This window comes from Falco rusticolus, chromosome 6, assembly GCF_015220075.1.
Source record: "Falco rusticolus isolate bFalRus1 chromosome 6, bFalRus1.pri, whole genome shotgun sequence".
Taxonomy (NCBI): Eukaryota; Metazoa; Chordata; class Aves; order Falconiformes; family Falconidae; genus Falco; species Falco rusticolus.
Genome location: NC_051192.1, coordinates 24,702,172 through 24,723,910, shown reverse-complemented (window position 1 = coordinate 24,723,910; position 21,739 = coordinate 24,702,172). Strand labels below are relative to the sequence as shown.

Genomic DNA, 21,739 nt, shown 5'->3' with positions numbered 1-21,739 from the left:
TCCCGCTGCGGGCAGGCCACCGGCTTCGGCCACCCGCCTGCGAGGGCTGGGTGGGGTCACGATGCCCCTCCGGACGGGGCCGGGGCCGGCGCCGGGGCCGGGGACTAGGCCGCCCCCGCCGGCCTCTCCCGAGGCGGCTCTCCCGGCGCGGCAGAAGGCGAGGGGCGGGGCTTCCGGCGAGCCAATCAGCGGCCGGGTGGGGGTGTGGGCGGGAGCGCGCGCGCGCCGCCCGTGACGCTACAATGGCTATGGTGGCTGCACAGTGACACGTCTCCTTCCGCGGCGGCGGCGGCCGGGAGGGGGCGGGGGGAGCGCCCGTTCTCGCGGGATCCCGGAGCGGTTGGCTCGGCCCCGCGCGAGCCGGGACGGTGCGAGCGGGCCGCCGGCGGGGACGCCAGCGGCGGGGACGGGCGGTCGGCGCGGCGCGGCCATGGCGGGGCAGCAGTTCCAGTACGACGACAGCGGCAACACGTTCTTCTACTTCCTCACCAGCTTCGTGGGGCTCATCGTCATCCCCGCCACCTACTACCTGTGGCCGCGGGACCAGCACGCCGGTGAGCGGCCCTGCCCCGCGCTCGGCCTGCGCCGCCGCCTGCTGCCGTGGGCGTCCCCTCCCTTCCCCTCCCCCCGCTCCCCCCCTGCCGGCGGCGCGCGCCCCCCGCCCGCGCGCGCCCCCGCGCCGCGGCGGAGCGGGACCGGGCCGGGCCGGGCCGTACCGGGCCGTACCGTGCCTCCCGCCGGGCCGGGCCCGCGGTGGCGCCGCTCCGCCCCGCCCCGCCTGGGGCGCCCGGCCGGCCCTGCGGGGAGCGCGGCCCCGGGGGGTGCCGTGCTGGGGGGCGCGGGCCGGCGCTGCCGCCGCTGTCAGCCATTTAGCGGTGCCCGGGGGCAGCCGGGGGGAGGCTCAGCCCAGCCCCCTCCCGAAGGCGCGCTCGGCTCCGCGCCCCTGCGCCTGCAGAGTCATTGCTGCGCTGGGGTCTGGTGCTTTGTTTTGGTTTGTTGGGTGTTCTCTTTCCTTCCCGGGGGGTTGCGGGGCGGGTGACCTAAATCTTCACCGTGGGAAGAGCATAAACTGTGGAGTGGAGGCCAAAGAGGAAAAGTTACCGGGCTCAGCTTTTGTGCGCTGTGAGGTCGCAGCGAGTGTGAGAGTGGGGCTGTAATTTTTCCCATTGGAAGTCAGGGTTGGCTGTCCGAAGCGCCAGGTGCCCCTTCGGGGTGATGCTTTGCAGCCCCCAGCAACGTTAGAAAGTTTCCCTGAATACTTAAAAAATTTATTTCCACAGTCATTTCCCTCTTTGTCTTTCGCGTATCCCTCTGTTCTTGGAAGGAGAAGGCATTTTGGTACGCAGGCTGCACAAGAACACGTTTTTAACTGCAGTTGGGAGGTGAAAAAAGCTGTAGAAACTGTGTTTAAAGGCAGGGTGTTAAACCACCCAGTGGAACAGGGGTGCTTCATGCCGATTCCCATCGCTGAAACTACTGACCTTTTAAGAACGCCTGTGCTTTGCAATCTGAGAGGAATCCCTTACGTTCACTGCATCTTTTTATGTCTGATATCTGGTGGTTATTTCGTGGTTTTTGTGTGCCATTTTAAATTGCGTGGCTCTCTTTCTCTTAGTTTTATGTGTAAAATAAATACTTAACAATGAGATCTTATTCCTGTACCTTCTATAGTAAGGCGTAAGTAGAAAAAAATGATAGAAGAAATGCTGTTTTGGTGCTAAATCATAGCTGTTTACAGTCGTGGTTGCTGACAGTCATGCCTGCAGCTTCTGACAGGGTACTGGCTAGAGAACCTCTTCGGAGGATTGATCTCTGCCCTCCAGGTACTACCTGTTGTATGGCTGAGGAGTTAGTTCTTTCTGTTGCAGAGAAAGGTTTCTCTGCCTTATCTTTCTGAGTCCTGACTGTTGCAGAAGGGAGACGTTACTGTTATTGAAGACATTTTGTAATGGTTGGGTTGTTCTTAAGGAGCAGGAGATCAGAGAGAGAAGATAGTTTTGGAGAAAACTTTACTTCTGTAACCTCAGTGGTTTTGTTTTATTTTTGTTCTGGTGAAGGGTGGGAGGCAGCGAGGGAGAAAATTATTCTCTTGAATAATGTTTTAGTTCCTCTGTAGTTCTTAGCAGCAGCTTCTTGGGGGAAACGTGTGACTTAGAGATGCCGTGCAGAACGGTATGGCCAGCAGTGATGCTCAGTGCTGTTAAGCTTGGTTTCAGAGGGCTGACAGAAGCAGGAAAAGCTGTAGAACTGGTGTCAAACTTGGAAACACTTTACTAGCTTTATATTTGATCTTCATATATCTTTCCAGAATGGCAGAAAATGTGAACCTGACTTTGGAATATGGCTATGGATTGTACTCTGTTTCCAACTTGGGCTGCCGTTAAACTTTACTAGTATCTTTCCCTCTTGCCAGCATTGCTCAGTACATGGAGGGCCTGCTGCATATTGTTCTGCAACTGGTGCTGGACTCTTACAAAGCTGTATCAAATCATACTTTCCAAAACACAAGGTAAAATTTTATTGTACTGTTGGTACAAAAACAAGTCAAGTAAGTGAAAAGAACCAGGCATGGCAATGGATGGAAATGAAAGAATGATTTCTGCCTTGTAATTGTCTTAATGGATTTTAAAATGTGAGTATAGTCCAGGGTTTAGCATACATTTAATAGCATGCCTGCAGTCTCCTGTGTGAGTTCTGGTCTGCAGTCTCTTTTTAAATGAAGAGTTGAGGTGTTGTGCTAGTCATGTTTGGGACTACCGGAGTGCTCTTTTGCTTCATTGTGGTGTTCTAGTTCTTTAAGCGTACAGCTCATGTGATGCATTTCCAGCGAAATCCTATCATAGTTTTCTCACAGCTTTGTATGTATTTAACCATACCTGTTCCACCATTTGAACCAGATTTCAGGAAAAAGTTCAACCTTGTGCTGATGCAAAGTAGCAATTGTTTAGCCATGAGTTCGTGTTTTCAGAATAATTCATGAGTTTTTTTTTAAAAATGAAACAACCGAAAAAACCCAAACCAGACCAAAACCACGTGTCATTTCAGAAACTAAGAGAAGGCTATGTCTTGAGAACAGGAATCCTCCAGCACTGCTAACTTTTTATTGTTGTAATAAGCAGGAATATCTGAATGTTGGTATGAGGTGATTATTTTGATGGTAATTTAGAGCAGGTTTTCCAACCAGTGGGGCACAGTACTGGGCCGAACTGAATAAGCTCTGTCAAGACCTCTTGTTCTCTCTGTGTAGGACCAACTAACGTTTTCATTCTGGAATTGTGTTTTGTCCTACCTGTGCTAGAGAACCCAGTGCAGAGGTGCCTTTGTGGCCCCGAGCAGACCTGGTAAGGCCCGGGTGGACTAGCTAGCTGTTTCAGCTCCTGCTGCAGCAGAGCCTGCCAGGAGTGAGAAGACCAGATCAGAGTGAACTTTTGAAGCAAATCATATGCTTGGCCTCCTCCCCTCAAGACCCTTTTGCAATGCAAAACAGAGCACTCAAAAGACATAGAGCAGGTGCCTTTTTTTTTTGTAAAAACTAGTTTGGAAGATGACCTTCAGCCACATAGATTTGCAAGAGTGCTAGAGCTAGGCTGAAGCAAGAGTTAGAGAGGGAGGCTGAGCCCTTGGTGCTTGCTCTTTCCTTCTACAAATGCACTGCCATGGATTGCTGGTACTTGATACAGCAAAGAGCACGAGACAGAGGAGAAAAAAAGGAGAGACAAATAAGAGTGCAAAACACTCACAGCTTTCTTCAAGTAAGGTTTAGCACCAAAGATGCTAATGGTTCATAACATTTTGGGATTTGTTCTGTAGCTTTGTAGTAAATGACCGTAAAGTAAATTAAAAGGAGAAAACCCCCATAAATCAGCATATATTTTTGCCATAGTGAAGATTGGAAGGTAAGAATATATCTGTACTGCTTTACTACTATGAGAAAACTCACAATGCGTTACCTCGTGTCAGATTTTTAACAGGATAGTTTTTTAGCAAGCCGTTAGGATTTTGCTCTTAGTTAATTTTAAAATGAACTTTTGAAAGGCCTTTTCAATACTACTGTCTTGAAGAATAGCATGATTTGACTTGTCTCTCTCAAGCTTTGAGTAAAATTTGAGCTATTTATTTTCTGGGTATCTAAATCTGCTTTCTCCAGGCATTCTGAGAGTCTGTATGAAGCATTGCTGCAGTCTGCAGTAGGGATCGATACTTATATTTGGGAGGGTTTTGCTGTGGTGTGGTAGTCACCACCGTGAACTGTCCTATAATTTCATTACCTCAGCTTTGATAAACCAAACAAGCAAGTAATTGACTTTGTAGAACGGATTTGTCCCAATGACTTTATCTCCTCAGTGTTCATTGTAGAGCTCATAAGGCTCTTGTAAAAGGTTAATTGTTCAGCTTTGTGTCTTGGGCTGCAGTTTCATAACTACTTCAAGGTAACAGTTCTCTAACAGGGTAAGTCTTTTATTTCTCTCTCTCTCCCTTGTGTCAAATAGAGCACCTGAGCAGTGTGAGGGACTGGAACATTGAGCTAAAAGGAATTTTTTGGTTTTTTTTGTCTTTTAATGTGTATTGGTTTCTGGGTAGGACTCCGTGATGTCTGGGATGGTGCAGGATGTGACTGTGAGCTGGGAGGGGAGAAGGCTGGTTCTTCTAGGTGGTGGTTAAACTTCTATGTTGTTTATCCTTGACTTGTATCTTTAAAACATATTTATGTGTATATGTGTTTTATTAGTAAAAAAAAAAAAGAAAGCCCCTAAAAACCAGTTCATACTTTTTGTGGATTATCTCTCTTTTGGGTGAATATTGGTATAACTTTAGCGTAATTACTATGAGAGAAACTATTACAAGGACTATTCCCAATTTGGAACAAAAAATGCTGTTGCTAAAAAGTTATTCTGGTGCAGATTCACTTCTTAACTAAAAAGTATTTTCTGCAATAGGAATTTTAACGTTGTTTTTCAACAAGTTAATTGTGAGAGTTGAAGAAAACGTGGGGTTTTTTTCTCAGCAATTAGGCATGGATAAGCGCCCATCAGAGTATCTTCGTGTTGTTGGACTTGCCTGTCGGCTTGTGTAGATTAAACATCAGCATCTAAAAGGAGAGCAAGAGGTGAATGAATTGAGTTGGGTAATGTGCCAGTTGTTGCAAAATGCTAATGCGTTTGCTGAACTTTGTGTACTTTTTGGCTCAGACCTGTGTTGCTGAATTAGGACACATAATTATCAAGCTGTGCTGAAACAGGTGGTCATAGACTGTGATCTGCACATGTATCTGTGAAAGTTTGTCTTATTTTTTTTTTTTTTTTAGTTGATTTAGGTCTACATTAAAAAAAATACCCTGTTTTAGAGCACTGGGCATTCATAACGTGTTACAAAGCTGTTGGAAAGAACAAAAGTCTCTATCCTGAGTCTTCTACAGTAACTTGAACAAAAGATGTTGAAAACTGGATAAAAACCTCAAAGAATAATATCTGTGAATGCAGGGATAATGCTAATGAAAGTTTTCTCTTGCGGTTTCTTCTCTGAGAGAAAAGAGGCTGTAGGAGCTGTTCTGCTTGGAACATAGATCTTCTTGAGGTACAAGACCAGAAGAACCTACTGTAGGAATGGGAGAGGGGGAAGATAACCTGCTGCACTTTTGAATCTAGGAAAAATTATTGATAAGAAACGGCTAAAAGCTGTTCAATTTCTTTTCATTGTGATATAAATCAATATAAAGTATGTGGGGTGTTTCTGTGGCGCTTTTTTCTTTTTGGTCAGTCCCCAGCTATATGTTGTCCTGTTGCTCACTAACATTTTACCCCTGCACCCTCTGCCTTCAAATGTTTCTAAGATGTAGCTAAAGTTTTCTGGAAGAACACTGGGCTGGTTAAAAAAGCCCTAAAACCTCACCTTTAAAAGTTCTGGTTAAAGGAGGTTGTTCGTTAATAATCTTCAAAGATACCATGCCTCTCGGAAGAAGCATAGGCGGTTTGAGAACCCCTGCTCTAGTCCAGCTTTTTTGTGTTGGGGCTGGGCGAAGTACAGAAATACTTAAGAAATACAGCTTACTGGGTGACTGTTAAAAGGGAGAATAGAAATAATGGTGATACTTTATATTTTGTTACTTTTTACTGTATTACTACTTGGAAACAGGGTTTTTTTTTGCAGGTAAATGGGTAGTAGTTGGCAGCCATATTCAAAACCTTGAAAAGAAGTCCTGAGAAAGTCCTTCTTTGAAGGTTTACTGTATTAGGAACCATACTTCTCTGTATATCTGCCCACTATACTGGATATCACTATATAGTAATGTAAATATGAAGGTTTCTCTGTAGGTTTTTGGTGCATTTTTCATCTGTAGATCTTCAGGCTGTCTTCAGAGATCCATGTTAATCCCCTGCTTTAAGATAGAAGTAGAGGAACTGAGGCTATGAAGTTTTTTGCTTGTTAAGGACAAACAGTGAGTCTGCAATTTGGATGTGACTCAAACCAATGCAGAGAATGCGGGCAGCATTTCTTCTGTTTTATCTGTAATGGAGTAATGAGCACTTGCACCTTACAGCAGCTGGGGGAGAGGAAGGGCATCTCAGAACTACCTAATACTGCTGATCCTGCTTTGGGGTAAAATTCTTCTGTGCTGCCTCTAATCCGCTGGTGAGGTAAGGTTGGTTGTAGGGGGTTAACTGTGACTACTGTCCTTCTCACAGTTCACTGAAATCTCATTAACTTACCTCAAAAGTATTTCACAGCATTTTGGCGTTTGGTAGTACAGACTAAAAGTACAGGATGCTGGTAGAGGATGGGATAAAAGGACAGGACAAAAACACAGGATGCTAAGCTCATTGCTAATGCTAATGCGGTGGACAAGCATGGGTGTGAAAACTTGATACCTGTGATTATAAAGTGTTTTGTGCCTGTATGTGTGTGCTTTTATCCTTTCCTGTTAATACAACCTTGGAGCATGGTGTCAGGAAGTGGGAGGAGAGTTAATGAAACTCAGTTAAGCATTTAGGAACTGTTATTTCATATAAATTGAAATTTTTTTAGGTATTGAGAGATTGAGTGTACTATGGTTACCTTAAACCATTTCAAGTTCGGAAAAATACAGCTTATTAGGTAACTCTTAAAAGGGAGAATAGATTATAATGGTAATATTCATACTATTTTGTTAATTTTTTTACTATATTGCTGTTTTGAAGCAGTAGGATTTTTTGCAGAAACATTTGAAAAAAGGGCAAACATCATGAGATGTCATTAGTAATGCCTAGCAATTATCTCTAAAAATACTTTTTGAAACAAAGTATTTGGACAGAGTAATCTAAACTGCTCTGTTATTTGGAAAAAAAGCATGTCTTTTCATGGAATTGTTTTGAAGTATTGCAATCTTATTCTAAGCATTGTAGTCTCCTAGCAGTAAAATAAAATTAATAACCCTGTGTTAGAGGTTAGCTGAGTAGCTTCAAGACTGTCCAGAACACTTAATTCTGAAAAGCTTTTTTCAGAATATGCAAGATAAAGATCAAGCTATTAGAAGAACTTTATCTCTCATTACATAGACATGAAAATAAAGCTGTTGTATTTTTTTTTAAAAGTCAGCCTTTCTTATGGAAGCTCATGAGAACTGGTGTTGTAGAAGTTTTATTATATACCTCATTGTTCTTTTTCTACTTGCTGCAAGGATTTCTTGACTATTCGTGTAGATGACATGGAACTATCAGGATGTACAGGCTGTGTGTCAGAGAATTCAGGTTAGTGCTATTTAACCTGAGGTATTCAAGGGTAAAGTACGATGGTTCAGTTGGTTTCATGAGCAGATAAACCATTCTTGCAGAAGGAGCACGAATTTGAGAGAGCAGGGTAAATGATGAGGAAATGGGGTTGACAGCGATTCCAAAGTGAGGGTTTTGAAGTGGGTTTTTTTGTGTTGTTTTTGTTCAAATTCATGCCTGTCAAGAAAGGTGCAGATCTACAGCAGCTTGGGCAAACCTAGGCGAGGCTGCGGCTGTGTGCTTTCGTCCTGCACTGCTGCCTTCTCCCACTGAGGGATTTGTAGTCCTTTTCCTCAGCTGTTAGCCAGGACCTGACACAAACATGCCTCTCATTTTGTGGTGAGGGAGGTCGTGCTGGCTGGACCATACAAAGAGTAGGGAGAAGCCCAAAATAGTTTCTTCATTTCTTTTATGAGCAAAAAGGTTTTTGTCTGTGCCAGTTCTTAAGTAAGTGTACAATTGAGAAGATTGAAGAAGTGTTTTCAAATTTTTGCGTAATATTTCCCTTTTACAGAAAATTACTTACAAGCATTCTAAATGTCTGCGGGAGGTGATGCATTTTAGACTCAAAAGATGTCTTTATCTTGGTTGGCTAGTTGAGCTGTTTGAGACTAGGATACTTGCTGGCATTGTGACTTCTAGAAAGGCTTACTAATAATGTTTCAGATTTTTTATTTTTTTTATTTTTAGAAACAAGAGTGGATATACTGGGTCAGGTCAGATGTCGTCTTTACATGATACTAAAAAGTGTATGCCTTAAGGAGAGAATAACATGACAAGCATAAATAGTGTTTCCTTTGCATATTCTCCCAGTTTCCAATGGTTTTTAGTTCAATGACTCTATTTTAGCATAGCATCTATACCATCCTGTGGCTGCAAATAATTATCTTTGTTTTGCATCTGCTTCTGATTTTATTTGATGATCCTTATTTGCTGTACTGGAAGAGGCCAGTAAACTTTCAGTCCTGTCTGTCCTGGCTGTCACTTAAGGTTTTTTTACAGCCTTCTGTTATCTCTCCTCGCACTTTTCTTTCTCCGAGCTGAAAGATTTGTAGCTTATATTTTGGACATAAATCTTTTCTTATGTTCAGTGGCCCATGTTCACCTTAATTGAATGTTTTCTAGTTGCCGCTCTTTAAGAGGTGGGGACTAGGACTGTGCATCATACTCAAGGTTGTACATACCTTAAGCTTATGTGGTGAAATAATGTTCTCTTCCTCACAGGAATGCTCTAAATATGTGCTTTGCTCCTTATAACTAATAAGTATTTAGCTGAGGTTTTCATAGAACAGTTTCTCACAACACCAAGATAGCATTCCTGCGAGGTAATGATCAGCACCAAGCTCATCCTTTATATATATCTAAAATTAGGGTAGTCCCCATTGCTCTTTGTTTTTATGCCCTGAATTCCATGTGCCGTTCTGTAGTCCACTTGCTTGATCTCTACAATTCTTTAGGATACCCTTGCCCTTGTTACCCGGAATAAGTTAATACCATCCAGAAGCTTTATTTTACTGCTCACACCTTCACCCAGGTTACTTAGTAGTGAAATATATTGTAGTTCCAGCATGGATTCCTGCAGAATTGTCAGTTTCCTTCTGCTGCAGGAATTGGCCATTCATTCGGCCTTGCAGTCACATACTTACTTTTGCAATAGATAGTTGCCCTGAAAGACTTCTAAGAGGAACCTTTCAAAAGCTTTTTGGAAACCATAGACTGTATCTGTAGGATGTCTTCTTCCATGTTTACTTTGTTTAGAGGACTTTGCCTTTACAAAAGCACCACTGATGATAAATGGATGTATGGTACTTATCCCTATGTCCACTAATTCTGTCCTTTATTATAGTTTATTTGAGGTGTGCATCAGAACAATACTGAATAGAGGCATTTTCAGTGATTGGTGGTATGCTAAGTGACTTTTGTCTACATTTGTTTTGGATTGAATGTTTACTCATTTCTTCCCCACACCAAATCGATAAAATCAAGCTATTAATTAAAGATGTGGAAGTCTTAGAGCCCAGTGTTGTTGATTTCATCTAGAATTGTTAACTTCTGACTCATGGGTGTCATGCCATATTAAAATGGATAGTTTTCTGATTCCTCTCAGATGCCGTTGAAGTTTTGCTGATGTACCTGTGGGCATAGCCCTACTATAAATTTGATAATTCAGGATTTTGTCAGCACAAATGAGACTGTATACTAATAGGAAGGAGAAGGTTTGGAATAGGCTTGAGTAGGAATAATGTGATGCGGAACTGCCCTGAGACCAGTGAGGCTGGCTATAAACAGCAAGTCCAAGTAAGTAAACTCTGAAAAGAAGTTAACTTTCAAGATGTTGAATCATCTTCTATTACTATTTATTAAAGTTTTTAGTAACAAATGCTATCTTTTGGTCAGCAAATAGGTGTGGAACAGTGTGAATGAAAAAATAGGTTACTTGCCCTTTTACACTTAATCTAGTTGCTGTAAAACATGCTCTAGAAAAGAAGCAGGCTTGCTATTGAGGTCTTTTCCAGGACTTTCTGTGGTTTATGAGCTGCTTGGAATTTTAGTAGTTGACAACGTATTAAAACATATTTTTTAATTATTTCTATGAATATTTATTAGGCAGAAAAAAATCTTTTAGAAAACAACGAGGGTCAGCATCAGATTCAGCTATAAACATTTTAGTGAAGAGGCTAGCTTAAACCTCCTTATGGATAAACTCGGGGTAGTGAGTACAATTCTTACAACAATAGAAATTAAGATTAGAAAGCATCTGTTCAGATTATTTAATTCTTCACTGGTATGGTCAGCTCAAAGTCCTGAAACATACTTTCCAGTTTGGTTTTTTTTTTTAAATAATTTTAACTGGAACACTGGTGTTACTTGAAGCCTTTTGGGTTTAAGCAACTGCATTTTAGAATACTTTTAAGTCAATTTAATTGACTTTATGCCTCATAATTTGGGGTTTTACACTAGAAGTCAATTCTATTATATTTTTGAGTAGGTTTGAAAGATTCAGAGATGTTGCTGACTTTGTGAGTTTGTGTGTTGCCTCTTAGTTACTGGGGAAGATGTATTACTGCTTTAAAACTTCGTTAACAGTGTTTGTCAGTGGCATCTCTTGAAAGTAAGTGTAGGTTTTTTTCCTAATCCTGTGATTTTTAAATTATTCCAGGAAACTGTACTAGATCCATTTGGAGTCTATTTTACAATAATTATCAAGGAAAATATCAATAGTTAAGCAAAAATGATCTAGTAAGGCAGTAGAGTAGCATTTTTATACTTGTATTAATCACCGGAGAAATGGTTATGTGATTAAAAAAGTAAATTTGTTTAGAGAGCCCCAGTTCAAGATCTCAGCAAATAAATTGTTCATACCATTGTTTAATTTCTGTGATTGTTGAAGTAGGAAAAAGTCCAAGACTTCAGCTTTTGCATATGTGTGTGTATACATTGCATATACATATACATAGTTGTTGAGAGAAAACAGGAACCTAGTGTGCAATTTAGAGGATTAAAACTGTAGAACTCTGAGTGAAAACCAGCAGAATCAGAAACTCTCAAGAGCAGGGTGCCAGCTGAGCCTGTTACCCTCAGGTTTAACAGAATAGGTTTAATGCTTAGAGCAGCAGTACCCTTGGATCAAAATCTTTACTTAAGCCTTGCATGCTGTGTGTATTACTTGCATCTCTTGAAATGTTCCAAAGGTACAAGTTTCCAAGACAAGGGGTAGAGAGAGGATGACATGCTGCAGTTATGTTTTGTGGAAGTCTTGTCTGTGAAGAGATCTCTGCATTTCCTAGGCTGCAGAACTCAGTCATGCAGTATTCCATGCTGAAAGAAGTCCTTTTCTTTTGAAGCCAAGCAGCGTTCTCCTTTGGGTGAATTGTCTCCATCTGGTGGGAAGAATGTTTCATACACGCTTCCTCAAATATCTTTTTCTGAGAGTCCACTGGAGCTGTATCTTAGACTTGCTGCCTTTACTTTTCTTAGTAGCCTTAAGGCAGAAGGGATGCAAGAGGCTAGGACATGCTTCTGTTCTTTCTTACTGTTTGAGGCAGAACATTGGAAAACTGGTGTATTCCATTTATTCTGGAACTAACTAACTAGTTTTTTTGTTGTTTTAAAAATTGTCTGTGTGATCTCTTTAAACTATGTGCTTTACATAAGAGTACTGATGCCATTATCTTATTTTGTGCTATTTCATCCTAAAACTGACCTGTGTTTGTTGCAGCTGAAACAGGGTTCTGGTGATTAAAACTTTCCTCCTCTATATAATTTCAAGTGTACTTCTTTCCCTTCACTTTCTTCCAGAGTTGCCCATCTCCAATAAATGTGTAATCTTGTTACGAAGGAAAAATAACCTTCCTTAGGTTTTCTTTTGGGAGTACTTACGGGAGCCTCTAGAACTTGAAACAAAAAGCTTAGGTCTAGGTAGGGATCATTTGTCAAGCATTCCTAAGGATAAAATAGATGCTCCTGTTTCTTCAGAAAAAAATAATAAATAAGCACTTCTAATAGTAGAACAGTGAAGACCACTTCTGCTTCACTGTCAGGAAGGAGTAGGGCAGAAGTAATTTCTGCAGCAACAACTAGGTTAGGTTACCCTACAGAGGTTACTAAAAATGAAACAAATCTTGTGCAGTGCTGTTGTATTTATATTGCTTCGTGATGTTCACCCCAAAATGACTTGTAGCCCAAATCTTTCTTTTGGTTTCTTGGCGTAGTCATCTGGTGCCTTTGTCATTGCCCACAGAAGTAGTTTGTTCTTTCTGTGGTACTATTTTTTTAACATGTTTTGTGAAGTCGTGCCAGCATGTGTATCACAGATTCTTCTGATGATAGAAGTGCTTGTCTTCCTGAGCTGCCTGGCAGTGCCCCCATGGCCAGCGTCCTTGGTGTTCCTCATGTGCTGATAGAACCGTGTCTGTTCGTCTTCGCTGCTGGTGCAGAGGTGGTGATCAGAGCATGGTAAAACAATGTGCAGTTGCTGCATTTTGTAAAGGTCTTGGTTTTTGAAGACAATATTTATATTAGATGCCAGAGACTTCGTATTCTTATGATGAGAGGTCAGGGGAGAAGCACAGAAAGGCAGGGTGTGTGTCAGTAAGGTGTGGCTATGGGTGAATGTCAAAACCAACCTTCAGCTGAGTTGTAGGCCACAGCCTGTATGTCACCTATGGAAGCAGCAAGTCCAGCCTGTGGTTGGCTTCCTACTCTCGTGTGTGTCCTGTGTTCCTCACCCATCATGTGATGGGTGAATGAACAAATGTTGAGACATACATGAGATAAAATTTTTGCCCTGTGAGGGTGATCAAACACTAGAACAGGTTGGTCAGAAAGACTGTGGGGTCTCTGTCCTTGAAGATATTCAAAGGCCTACAGCCAGAGCCCTGAGCAACCTGCTCTGTTGACCTTCCTCTGAGCAGCAGGGTTCAATTAGATAATCTCCAGAGGTCTCTCCCGACTTCAAGTGTTCCACTGTTTTGTGATGCCCAAGAACTGTGTGGTCTGGTTGCCCACCCAGAACAAGCAGCTTGCTTATCCTGAAATCACTCTCTCTAAAGACCAAGATATTCAAAAGGCATATATAAGTTCTGACAAATAGAAGTCAATTTAGTGTTTCCTTAAGCATTCTCTACTGATACCTGTATTGTCACCTGGAATACAAGGGAAGAAAACCTTTAGTCACCAAATAAAAGAAAGAAGGATCGAAGATGGTATCTTTTTCTCTCTCTCTTTTTTTTTTTTTTTATAATTGCATTGAGCTTGTTGTTCAAATGTTGCATACCTCTTTGGATTCAACATAAAGTTGACTGTATCTCGGACTTACATATCAGTCAGTGATCTGTAGTCATTCTCTAGTTAAGGTGTATAGCCAAATGGACAGCTACCTTTAAGGAAGCACAAGTCTAAAATACTTACTAATCACTTTATTTTAATCCAAAAGTAGTAAGCAGATTACTGTACAAGTAAACTTTTTTCCCATTTAGTTATTAATAGCTTGGTTATGCTAGGGTCTTGATTTTATTTTCATTTGTCTAAAAGCTAAATTACCTACTAGTATCACTGGAGGACCTGAGTAACTCTTTGTGAATAATTGAAAGAGATGATGCTCAGCCTTCCTTTTGTACTAGTAATTGTTCTATTTGAGAGCTTGAAGAGCATATTAAGATTTAGCTTTGGCTGGATGTTCACATACATTTGTTATGATACTGTAACAGGCACATGTGAACCCTCTGAAAGTGAGTGTTGTACTGATGAAAAATTGCTTGTGAATGTCAAGAACTTTGGATGAATCTAGAACAGTTTGGGAGGAAATGGAGAAAGCATGGGACTTCCCCGGATGATTTACAGAAATGAACTGGCAGTCTACAGTCCTCTTGTGAGAGGGGTGCTTTAGCGATACCTTGATGGGTGGAATATTGTTGGAGAGGTTAATTCTAAAGCCAAGGGATGCATGACGCCTCTGCTTTTCAAGACTCTTTAATACCTATTTTAAAAACTTTAAGGGTTTTACCCATTAAATGAGAAGCTCTTGGCTAGAAGAAAAGCATTCCGACCCTGCCCCTTGTCTCCCTGTAATCCCGTATCAAAGGACAGTGTCTGAAGTGCTGTTATGCTTTAATGGGGAACCACAATCTGGAGTGAGAAGAAACAGAGAACTCTTGCCTGCTACCTGCTTTTCAGAACCTCTTTCTCTGACAAAGCAAGGATGCCAGAGCTGAAGTGCAAAGAAGGTACAGTTCCGATTTCACTGCAAAGCTTTACCCTTAGCAGCATTGTAATGTGTTTACTCCTGTGTGCTTGAGGTCTGCAAGATACTGCAGGGACCGTGTGCCAGTTCTGTGACATGGCAATGCACTTGTGTGAAAGGAAACTCCTTGGGAGAGGAAGGCAAAGGAAAAAAGTACATGATTTATCCACAACTTGCTCATTAGGAATACATTGCTGCTTTTGTTAAGCACAGTAATTATCTGGTATTCTGGCTCTTGCTAGTCTTCCCCCCCCCTTTTCCCCCATGCAACCAATGTCTTCCTAACAAGATAATTTTTTTTTTTGTGCAATTACATACATTGTCTGTAAATAAACAGGAAGCCTGTTTTTCCTGGATACAGCAGGAATACAGCTTTCTTACTCAGGGTGATGTTTTGCCAGTGGCTTTCTGCCTAAGCTGGGAGTGATGCTGTCTATATTCCGCCTTTCTCCCAAGTAGCTGCCCGTTTTTGAATTCCACAAGTTAATATGCGTTAATGATGACATGTGACAGAGGAAGTGCCTCAGGATAACGCTGAATAATTTGAATAGTCTGGACTTTAGCCTCAATTTGGGAAGGATTTGATTCTCTCTTTATGTTCCAGACAGATAACTATAAACAATCATTCATCTTAGTGCCCTGTTTCCTTTTGGGGTTGTTAATCAAATGAGACTATTGCCATCCCAAGATAGTAAAGAAATTAATGAGGTGCTTTTGCTTTGATATGGTTTAATCAACTGTAATTAGATTTGATCCAGAGTTGTTCCGATGAGTGTGGAGAAAAAAAAAAAAAAGTGATGGCTGCTTAGCTTCATGTTTTAGTTCGGTATTTGTCTGAAGAGGTCCCCATGTGCAGCATAGCTCTTCCAGGGACTCTTTGACTGACTTAGGTGGTACTGTTTACCTATCCAAAGGGTGTAATTTTTGCGCACACCACTTGCCTCCAGGTTTACTTTTTTATTTCTTGGTACTGCTGTCACACTGTTCGCAAAATGTGACTCCTGCAGCTGTTACTGGAAGTCTGTTGCGAAACCTCAGGTCTCTGGTTATTAGAAACCACTTTTAGTTTCTAGCCTCGTTTTTCCCCATGGTCAGTTTTTTTTGACCATATGCCAACTTTTTAGTTTACCTTGCACAACTATGTTTCTTTTCTCCAGGGGTGCCTTCCCCTCAGGGCCTTCTGGAAGATTTTTGGCATGGTAAGGTGAAGGGTGTTAGCATATTCTTGCAGGGAGGATGCAGAGAGGGGAAAGGAGATAGTCATCTGGTACTTGCCAGGCTGGACAGTAGGCAGGTTTGAGAACTGGGGTTTTGTGTCTCAGACAGAGTGGCACAGATTTTTAAATAGAGGCACAGCAGCTTGATAAAAACTTCCTAGCAAAAACACTAAAAGGAGTCATATCCTGTTAGGCTTAGTTTTACAGGATTAAGTAAACGAAGTTCTCCTGGTCATCTTCTGTTTGTCCAAAGAGCACTGGTAATCTGTTTTCATGTTGGTTTTAGGTACTTCTTTCTGCAGGCAGCGTAGTCAGTTAAGATAGTTAACCAAACAGCACTGCCCCTTGGTTGTGCTGCAGAAATGTCTGTGGGGCTGTGATACAAGTTGGATCAGGTAGCTGATCTGGATCAGTGTGGTTGAACTGAGCAGTTCATCTTGCTTCAGTACTGCATAACTGAATTTATCAACAATATTTGGAATGAGTGATTGATGCTTAATATAAGCACATGGGTCTTCTATGAGGCTTGTTTGTTCAAATTGATGCCTGGTTTGTTCAAATATCAGGCATCATGCTATGGCTTATAAACGGTCAACAGACAGGCAACTAAAACCCCCAGAACGTTTTCCTCTCTGTTTCTGTAGCAGAGCTTTTTAGTCCTCATTACTTAATTGTCTGTCTAGTTTTTAATGCCATCAGCTTTTTTTGAAATGCCAATTTTATGTGCTGGTAATGTCTCTTAGTTCTGCATTAAAAATAGTAGTTTAATTTTAAATATCAGTTAGCTCACTTCTAGTTGTGTGGATCCAGTTCTGAACCAATAGAGATCTCCCACAATTTTTGTCTTGAAAGAAAAAAAAGATTGTGAAGGGAAAATGCCAAATTAATTTGCATTCTGCCGGTAGGGAGTCAGTGTTGCATTTTAGCCCTGTTTTCATTGTCATTAAATGTTTTCTTCGTAGTGCTTTTTAAAGCCTTACACAAGTGAAAATAAGTGGGCAGTTGCTTAACCAAATATTAGTTGCATCTTTTTTGTTTAGAATGCTTCATGTTTAGTACTTAAGTATGTGAACAATCTTTGTAGATCAGGAGAACTGCAAAGTATGTGTGTGGCTTATCTGTTGCACAAAACTGCAAGACAGATTTGGAAGCTTATTTTGAAGCCTTGCAAGAGTTGGATAGGATGCAAGGGAGGATAATTCAATCCTTTATACTCACTCTCTCCTTCTTTGGGGGTGGTGGGACTACTAATGTAATTTTCTCAAGGAATCTCATCAAGCTGATTAATATTATTTTGAGTTTTGGGGAGGATATACTTTGTAGAATTAGGTAGTTCAGAATAAGCTGATACACTTTTTCCTGTTCTGGTACCTTGTATCTGCAAGCTTTAATATTTGTCTACTTTACTAGTTTGTGGGTGGCCAGGTGTCATCTCTGTTCCACTCCAGCCAAATCAGCCAGGGTTTAAAATATGGTTCTGTGGTTACATCTCAACTTGTGGTTGATCTGGTGTGCAGTATTGGCATTTATGGTCACGTTTTCTCTAGCCTCAGATAGTTTGGTGACTGCAAATTGAAGTTCTGGATGTTTCACCTGAACTGCATGCATGCTTAGAAATTCAAGTAGATCACCAAGCACCATATCCTATCAGAATAACTAAACAGAGGTCATCACTGTCTTCCACAACCACCTTTTCGAAAACTGCCAAAGAAAAACATTTCTGTGTATCATAACTGCTGTTTTAGTTAAGATGAGGGCATCAGATTGTTATAACTACAAAGTTGAGATGTAAGATTTTTTAGGATGTGACTGACGTGCTTGGGATCAAAGTTGTTAATATATTCCTCCATTTAGATAATTCACAGTTGTCTTTTAAATTGGCAAATTTAGTCACTTTGTTTACCAGCAATATCTAAATGCATTGAGACAGGATGAAGTTTTTTCTCTTTAATTCTTTCAGCTTTAGTCTGAAAAGGGCCAAGTGGTCTTATTCTTTTGCAGATAAGGTAAGTATAGTGACCTCCAGACTTCAGAAGTTGTGGGTTGACCCTGGCTGGATGCCAGGTGCCCACCAGAGCCATTCTATTACTCCCCTCCTCAAACTGGACAGGGGAGAGAAAATACAACGAAAGGCTCCTGGGGTGAGGCAAGGACAGGGGGATAGGTCACTTGCCAGTTACCGGCATGGGCAAAACAGACTTGACTTGGGGAAATTAGTTTAATTTATTATCATTCAAGTAAGAGTAGGATAATGAGAAATAAACCCAAATCTTAACACACCTTCTTCCCAGGCTCAGCTTCACTCCTGGATTCTCTGCCTCCTCCCCCCACGTGGCACAGGGGGATGGGGAACGGGGGTTGCAGTTAGTCCCTCATACCTTGTCTTTGCTGCTACTTCCCCCTCAGGGGGAGGCTCCTCACACTCTGCCCCTACTCAGTGTGGGGTCTGTCCCACAGGAGACAGTTCTCCATGAACTGCTCCAATGTGAGTCCTTCCCATGGGCTGCAGTTCTTCACACACTGCTCCAGCGTGGGTCCCTTCCACAGGGTGCTGTCCTTCAGGCACACACTGCTCCAGCGTGGGTCCCTTCCACAGGGTGCTGTCCTTCAGGCACACATACTGCTCCAGCGTGGGTCCCTTCCACAGGGTGCTGTCCTTCAGGCACACACTGCTCCAGCGTGGGTCCCTTGCGGAGTCACAGCTCCTGCCAGCAAACCTGCTCCAGCCTGGGCTCCTCTCTCCCCACAGCTCCTGCCAGAAGCCTGCTCCAGCACAGGCTTCCTGCAGGGTCACAGCCTCCTTGGGGCATCCACCTGCTCTGGGGTCCTCCACAGGCTGCAGGTGGGTATCTGCTCCAGCGTTACCCTCCAGGGGCTGCAGGGGCCCAGCCTGCCTCACCGTGGGCTTCACCACAGGCTGCAGGGGCATCTCTGCTCTGGTGCCTCCTCCTTCACTGACCTCAGTGTCTGCTGGGTTGTTTCTCTCACACATTCTCACCCCTCGCTCTGGCTGCAGTTGCTGTTGCACAGGTTTTCCCCCTCCCCTTCTTAAATACACCATCCCAGAGGTGCTATGACTGCTGCTGATGGGCTCGGCCTCGGCCAGCGGTGGGTCCATCTCAGAGCCAGCTGTCATTGGCCCTGTCATACATGGGGGAAGCTTCTAGCAGCTTCTCACAGGAGCCACCCCTGCAGCCCCCTGCTACCAAAACCTTGCCATGGAAAACCAATACAGAAGCGCTACAGGTCAGAGTGTGTAGTCTATGCATAGACAAGTTACTTAAAAGATAAACAGGACTGAAGTCACTTTATAACATACAATTCTGGTGCTTACAGAGATTCTGTACGATCTATTTGCTTTCCACCATACTTTTCTGAGAATAAAAGACTTATTTGACCAAGACTAAGTTGGTCTTGATTAACTCTGAAATACAATTAAAACTATCTTAACAGACAGAGCTTCTATGCCTTGTCATACTGATGTTGACAGTATAAATACAATTTCCTTGCAGCCCCGTCCTGTCCTGAAAGGGTGTGGGAGGAAAACTTGTTGGCCAGTTTGTCACTAATGTTTATGCTTTCTTGCCATCAGCCCATATTACTGAGCTACATGACTTTCAAATAGCTGTTATCTTATTCTTCCTTCCTTTCCCCCTTCAATGGGAAAAAACCTAAATGAAGGCACTAACAAAACAGTTGTTGTAAAGGGGAGAAAAATGCATCGTGTTTTCAGTTGAGGGAGCAGCTGTTGCTCTGGCTGTATTCTTTAGTTGTATACAGACACTGCTTTGCCTGTGGGTTGGGTGGTTTTTGGTTGTTTTTCCTGCACACCGTAGCTGACATACTGAAACGGGAGACTTGTTGAAGTTGTATATAAAATGGCAGAAGTAAAATTTACAGGTTCACATTAGCCAGGCAAAGGCTGTGTTCAGGTGATGATTGCTATGTGACATGTGGAAAATAGAATGGATTCCTTTTAGGTAGTGGAGAATAATCTGACCAACTTCTTGTGTTTATGGATGTACAGTGTCACTTAAATGGATAAACCCTATTGTTTCCTCCAGTATTGCTGGACCTTTTGTTAGTCCTCCAACTGACCTTGCATCCATTCTGGGATGAAGTGAGCATGTTTGTCGTTCTGCTTTTTGTCAAATTGTTAATCACAATCTTTCTCTTTCATAGAGCAAATTCGATTAAAGAATATAAGAAATGTGTATGGAAGATGCTTGTGGTATCGTTTGCGACTGTTAAAGCCACAACAAAACATAATTCCTACGGTAAAGTAAGTATGTTTCACATGTGTGACTTTCCATTAAAGCAATTCCTACATTTTTATTTTTATAAAAATACATTATTTTTTTGTAAACAAAGCAGCTGGAATTAGTTATATGATAATGGCTTTTGTGTCACAGAAGAGACATTTGCGATCTGCTGTATTTGAATAATTAACATTTTAATCATTATTATCTAGTAGGGATTGAAATCAAGATGGATGCTGTTTGTCCTTTAGAAAATATCTGTTAAATAAAACCAGTGAACCTGAGCACTAATAAATAAGTAAACAATGCATTTATATGTTCAAAAAACGAATCTTCCCTCATTGAAATTAGTGATGCTAGTGATGTCTTTTGATTTTAAATATTTAATATGTAAACATACATTCAGATATGAGTAATAATTTGTATGTTCAAAGTGATGGTTTATATCCTTTAGTTCTTTATTTATTACTCCCACCCTCAAAATGGTTTGCTGTCTGTTAGCATCTGTTCCAGCTTGTTGGTTTTTTAACATTACTTGGTCTAGGATCAGGTTAAAGTCATCCTTTAAAAATAGGAAATACTATTGTATACCTGCTGCAGACAGACAGTTAAAGAATGGAAAAAGTCTTCGTTGATAGTAGCTTGCTGTTATTATAATAAAAAAAGGCGAGAAGATAAATAGAAGTCAGAGCAGCTGTCTCATCTGTGTCAAAAGTGGTATTATAACTGGAATACCTGCTTCAGAATCTCTTTAATATTTCTCGTTATTTTAATATTGTTGCTTGAAGACTGGTATCAAATGGCTTCTTATGTTACTTGTAGAATTATACTAGAGCTAGTGGATTTATCCATTAAAAAAATTCTTTCTTCCAAACAGGAAAATAGTCCTCCTTGCTGGCTGGGCATTATTTTTGTTTCTTGCATACAAAGTTTCCAAAACAGACCGAGAGTATCAAGAATACAACCCTTATGAGGTTTTACATTTGGATCCTGTAAGTAATAGCATCTTTCATGAGTCTACTAGTATAACTATATTCTGTGCCTAGAGGTCAAATTTAAGACTTTTTTTTTTTTAAACAAAATCACTTAACTTTAGTGAATGTGTTTTTGTTCTTTTTTTGGCACCTGAAAGTTGCTGCTGCATATTGCAAAGTCAGTTGTTAGATATTCTTTGCCTATATCTGTACTAATTTGTAACTTTCATATCTAACTCCTTCAAAATTCTAATGACTGACTTAATATAGTGAGGTGGGTTTTGTGTTTTTTTTTTCCTGTTTTGAATCTTGTTCTGTTGTTTTCCTTGCTTGGTACAGGAAAACAAAAAAGTCATTCTGCTTTGCCCTGTGAAAACTTTCTCCATAGTGATTTTTAGGGATGCTGCTGAATGAACTGTATAAACAAGAGTGTAGATTAATTTGATTTACAGTTGTACAGGAGTATTTCTCTTCTAAAATGAAAGATTTCACTAAAGGGTGTTGGTGATGCACATTTTGATGTAATAAAGGTTACCTTGAATCTGTTGTATCTGTGAATGCAAACAACAAATTCTAAATAGTGATACCAGCCAATTGGTTTATTAAATTGGAAAAAAACCAATGTAGTGTTTATCTAGAAAACAGATGCAGTACTTCATTTTGAATCAGACCTTCAATATAAATAAACATAAGTTATATATTCCAAGGTGACACATAGACCTTCGGACATCCCCTAAACTCTTACTTAGCCTCATCAAACTCGTCTCTTAATCACAATACCTTGAGCAAATCCTGCTTATGT

The 21,739-nt window shown here is 41.4% G+C and overlaps 1 protein-coding gene across 1 annotated transcript in view; it reads left to right on the top strand.

The window, feature by feature from the left end:
• The first annotated feature begins 265 nt into the window (after positions 1-265).
• Positions 266-21,739, top strand: part of SEC63 (SEC63 homolog, protein translocation regulator) — a 63,735-nt gene continuing 42,261 nt past the window's right edge. Inside the window, exons 1-3 of the mRNA XM_037391356.1 lie at positions 266-554; positions 19,887-19,986; positions 20,841-20,955. Coding sequence (XP_037247253.1) covers positions 431-554; positions 19,887-19,986; positions 20,841-20,955 — 339 coding nt within the window. The 5' untranslated portion in view covers positions 266-430. The remainder of the gene's footprint in view (positions 555-19,886; positions 19,987-20,840; positions 20,956-21,739) is intronic.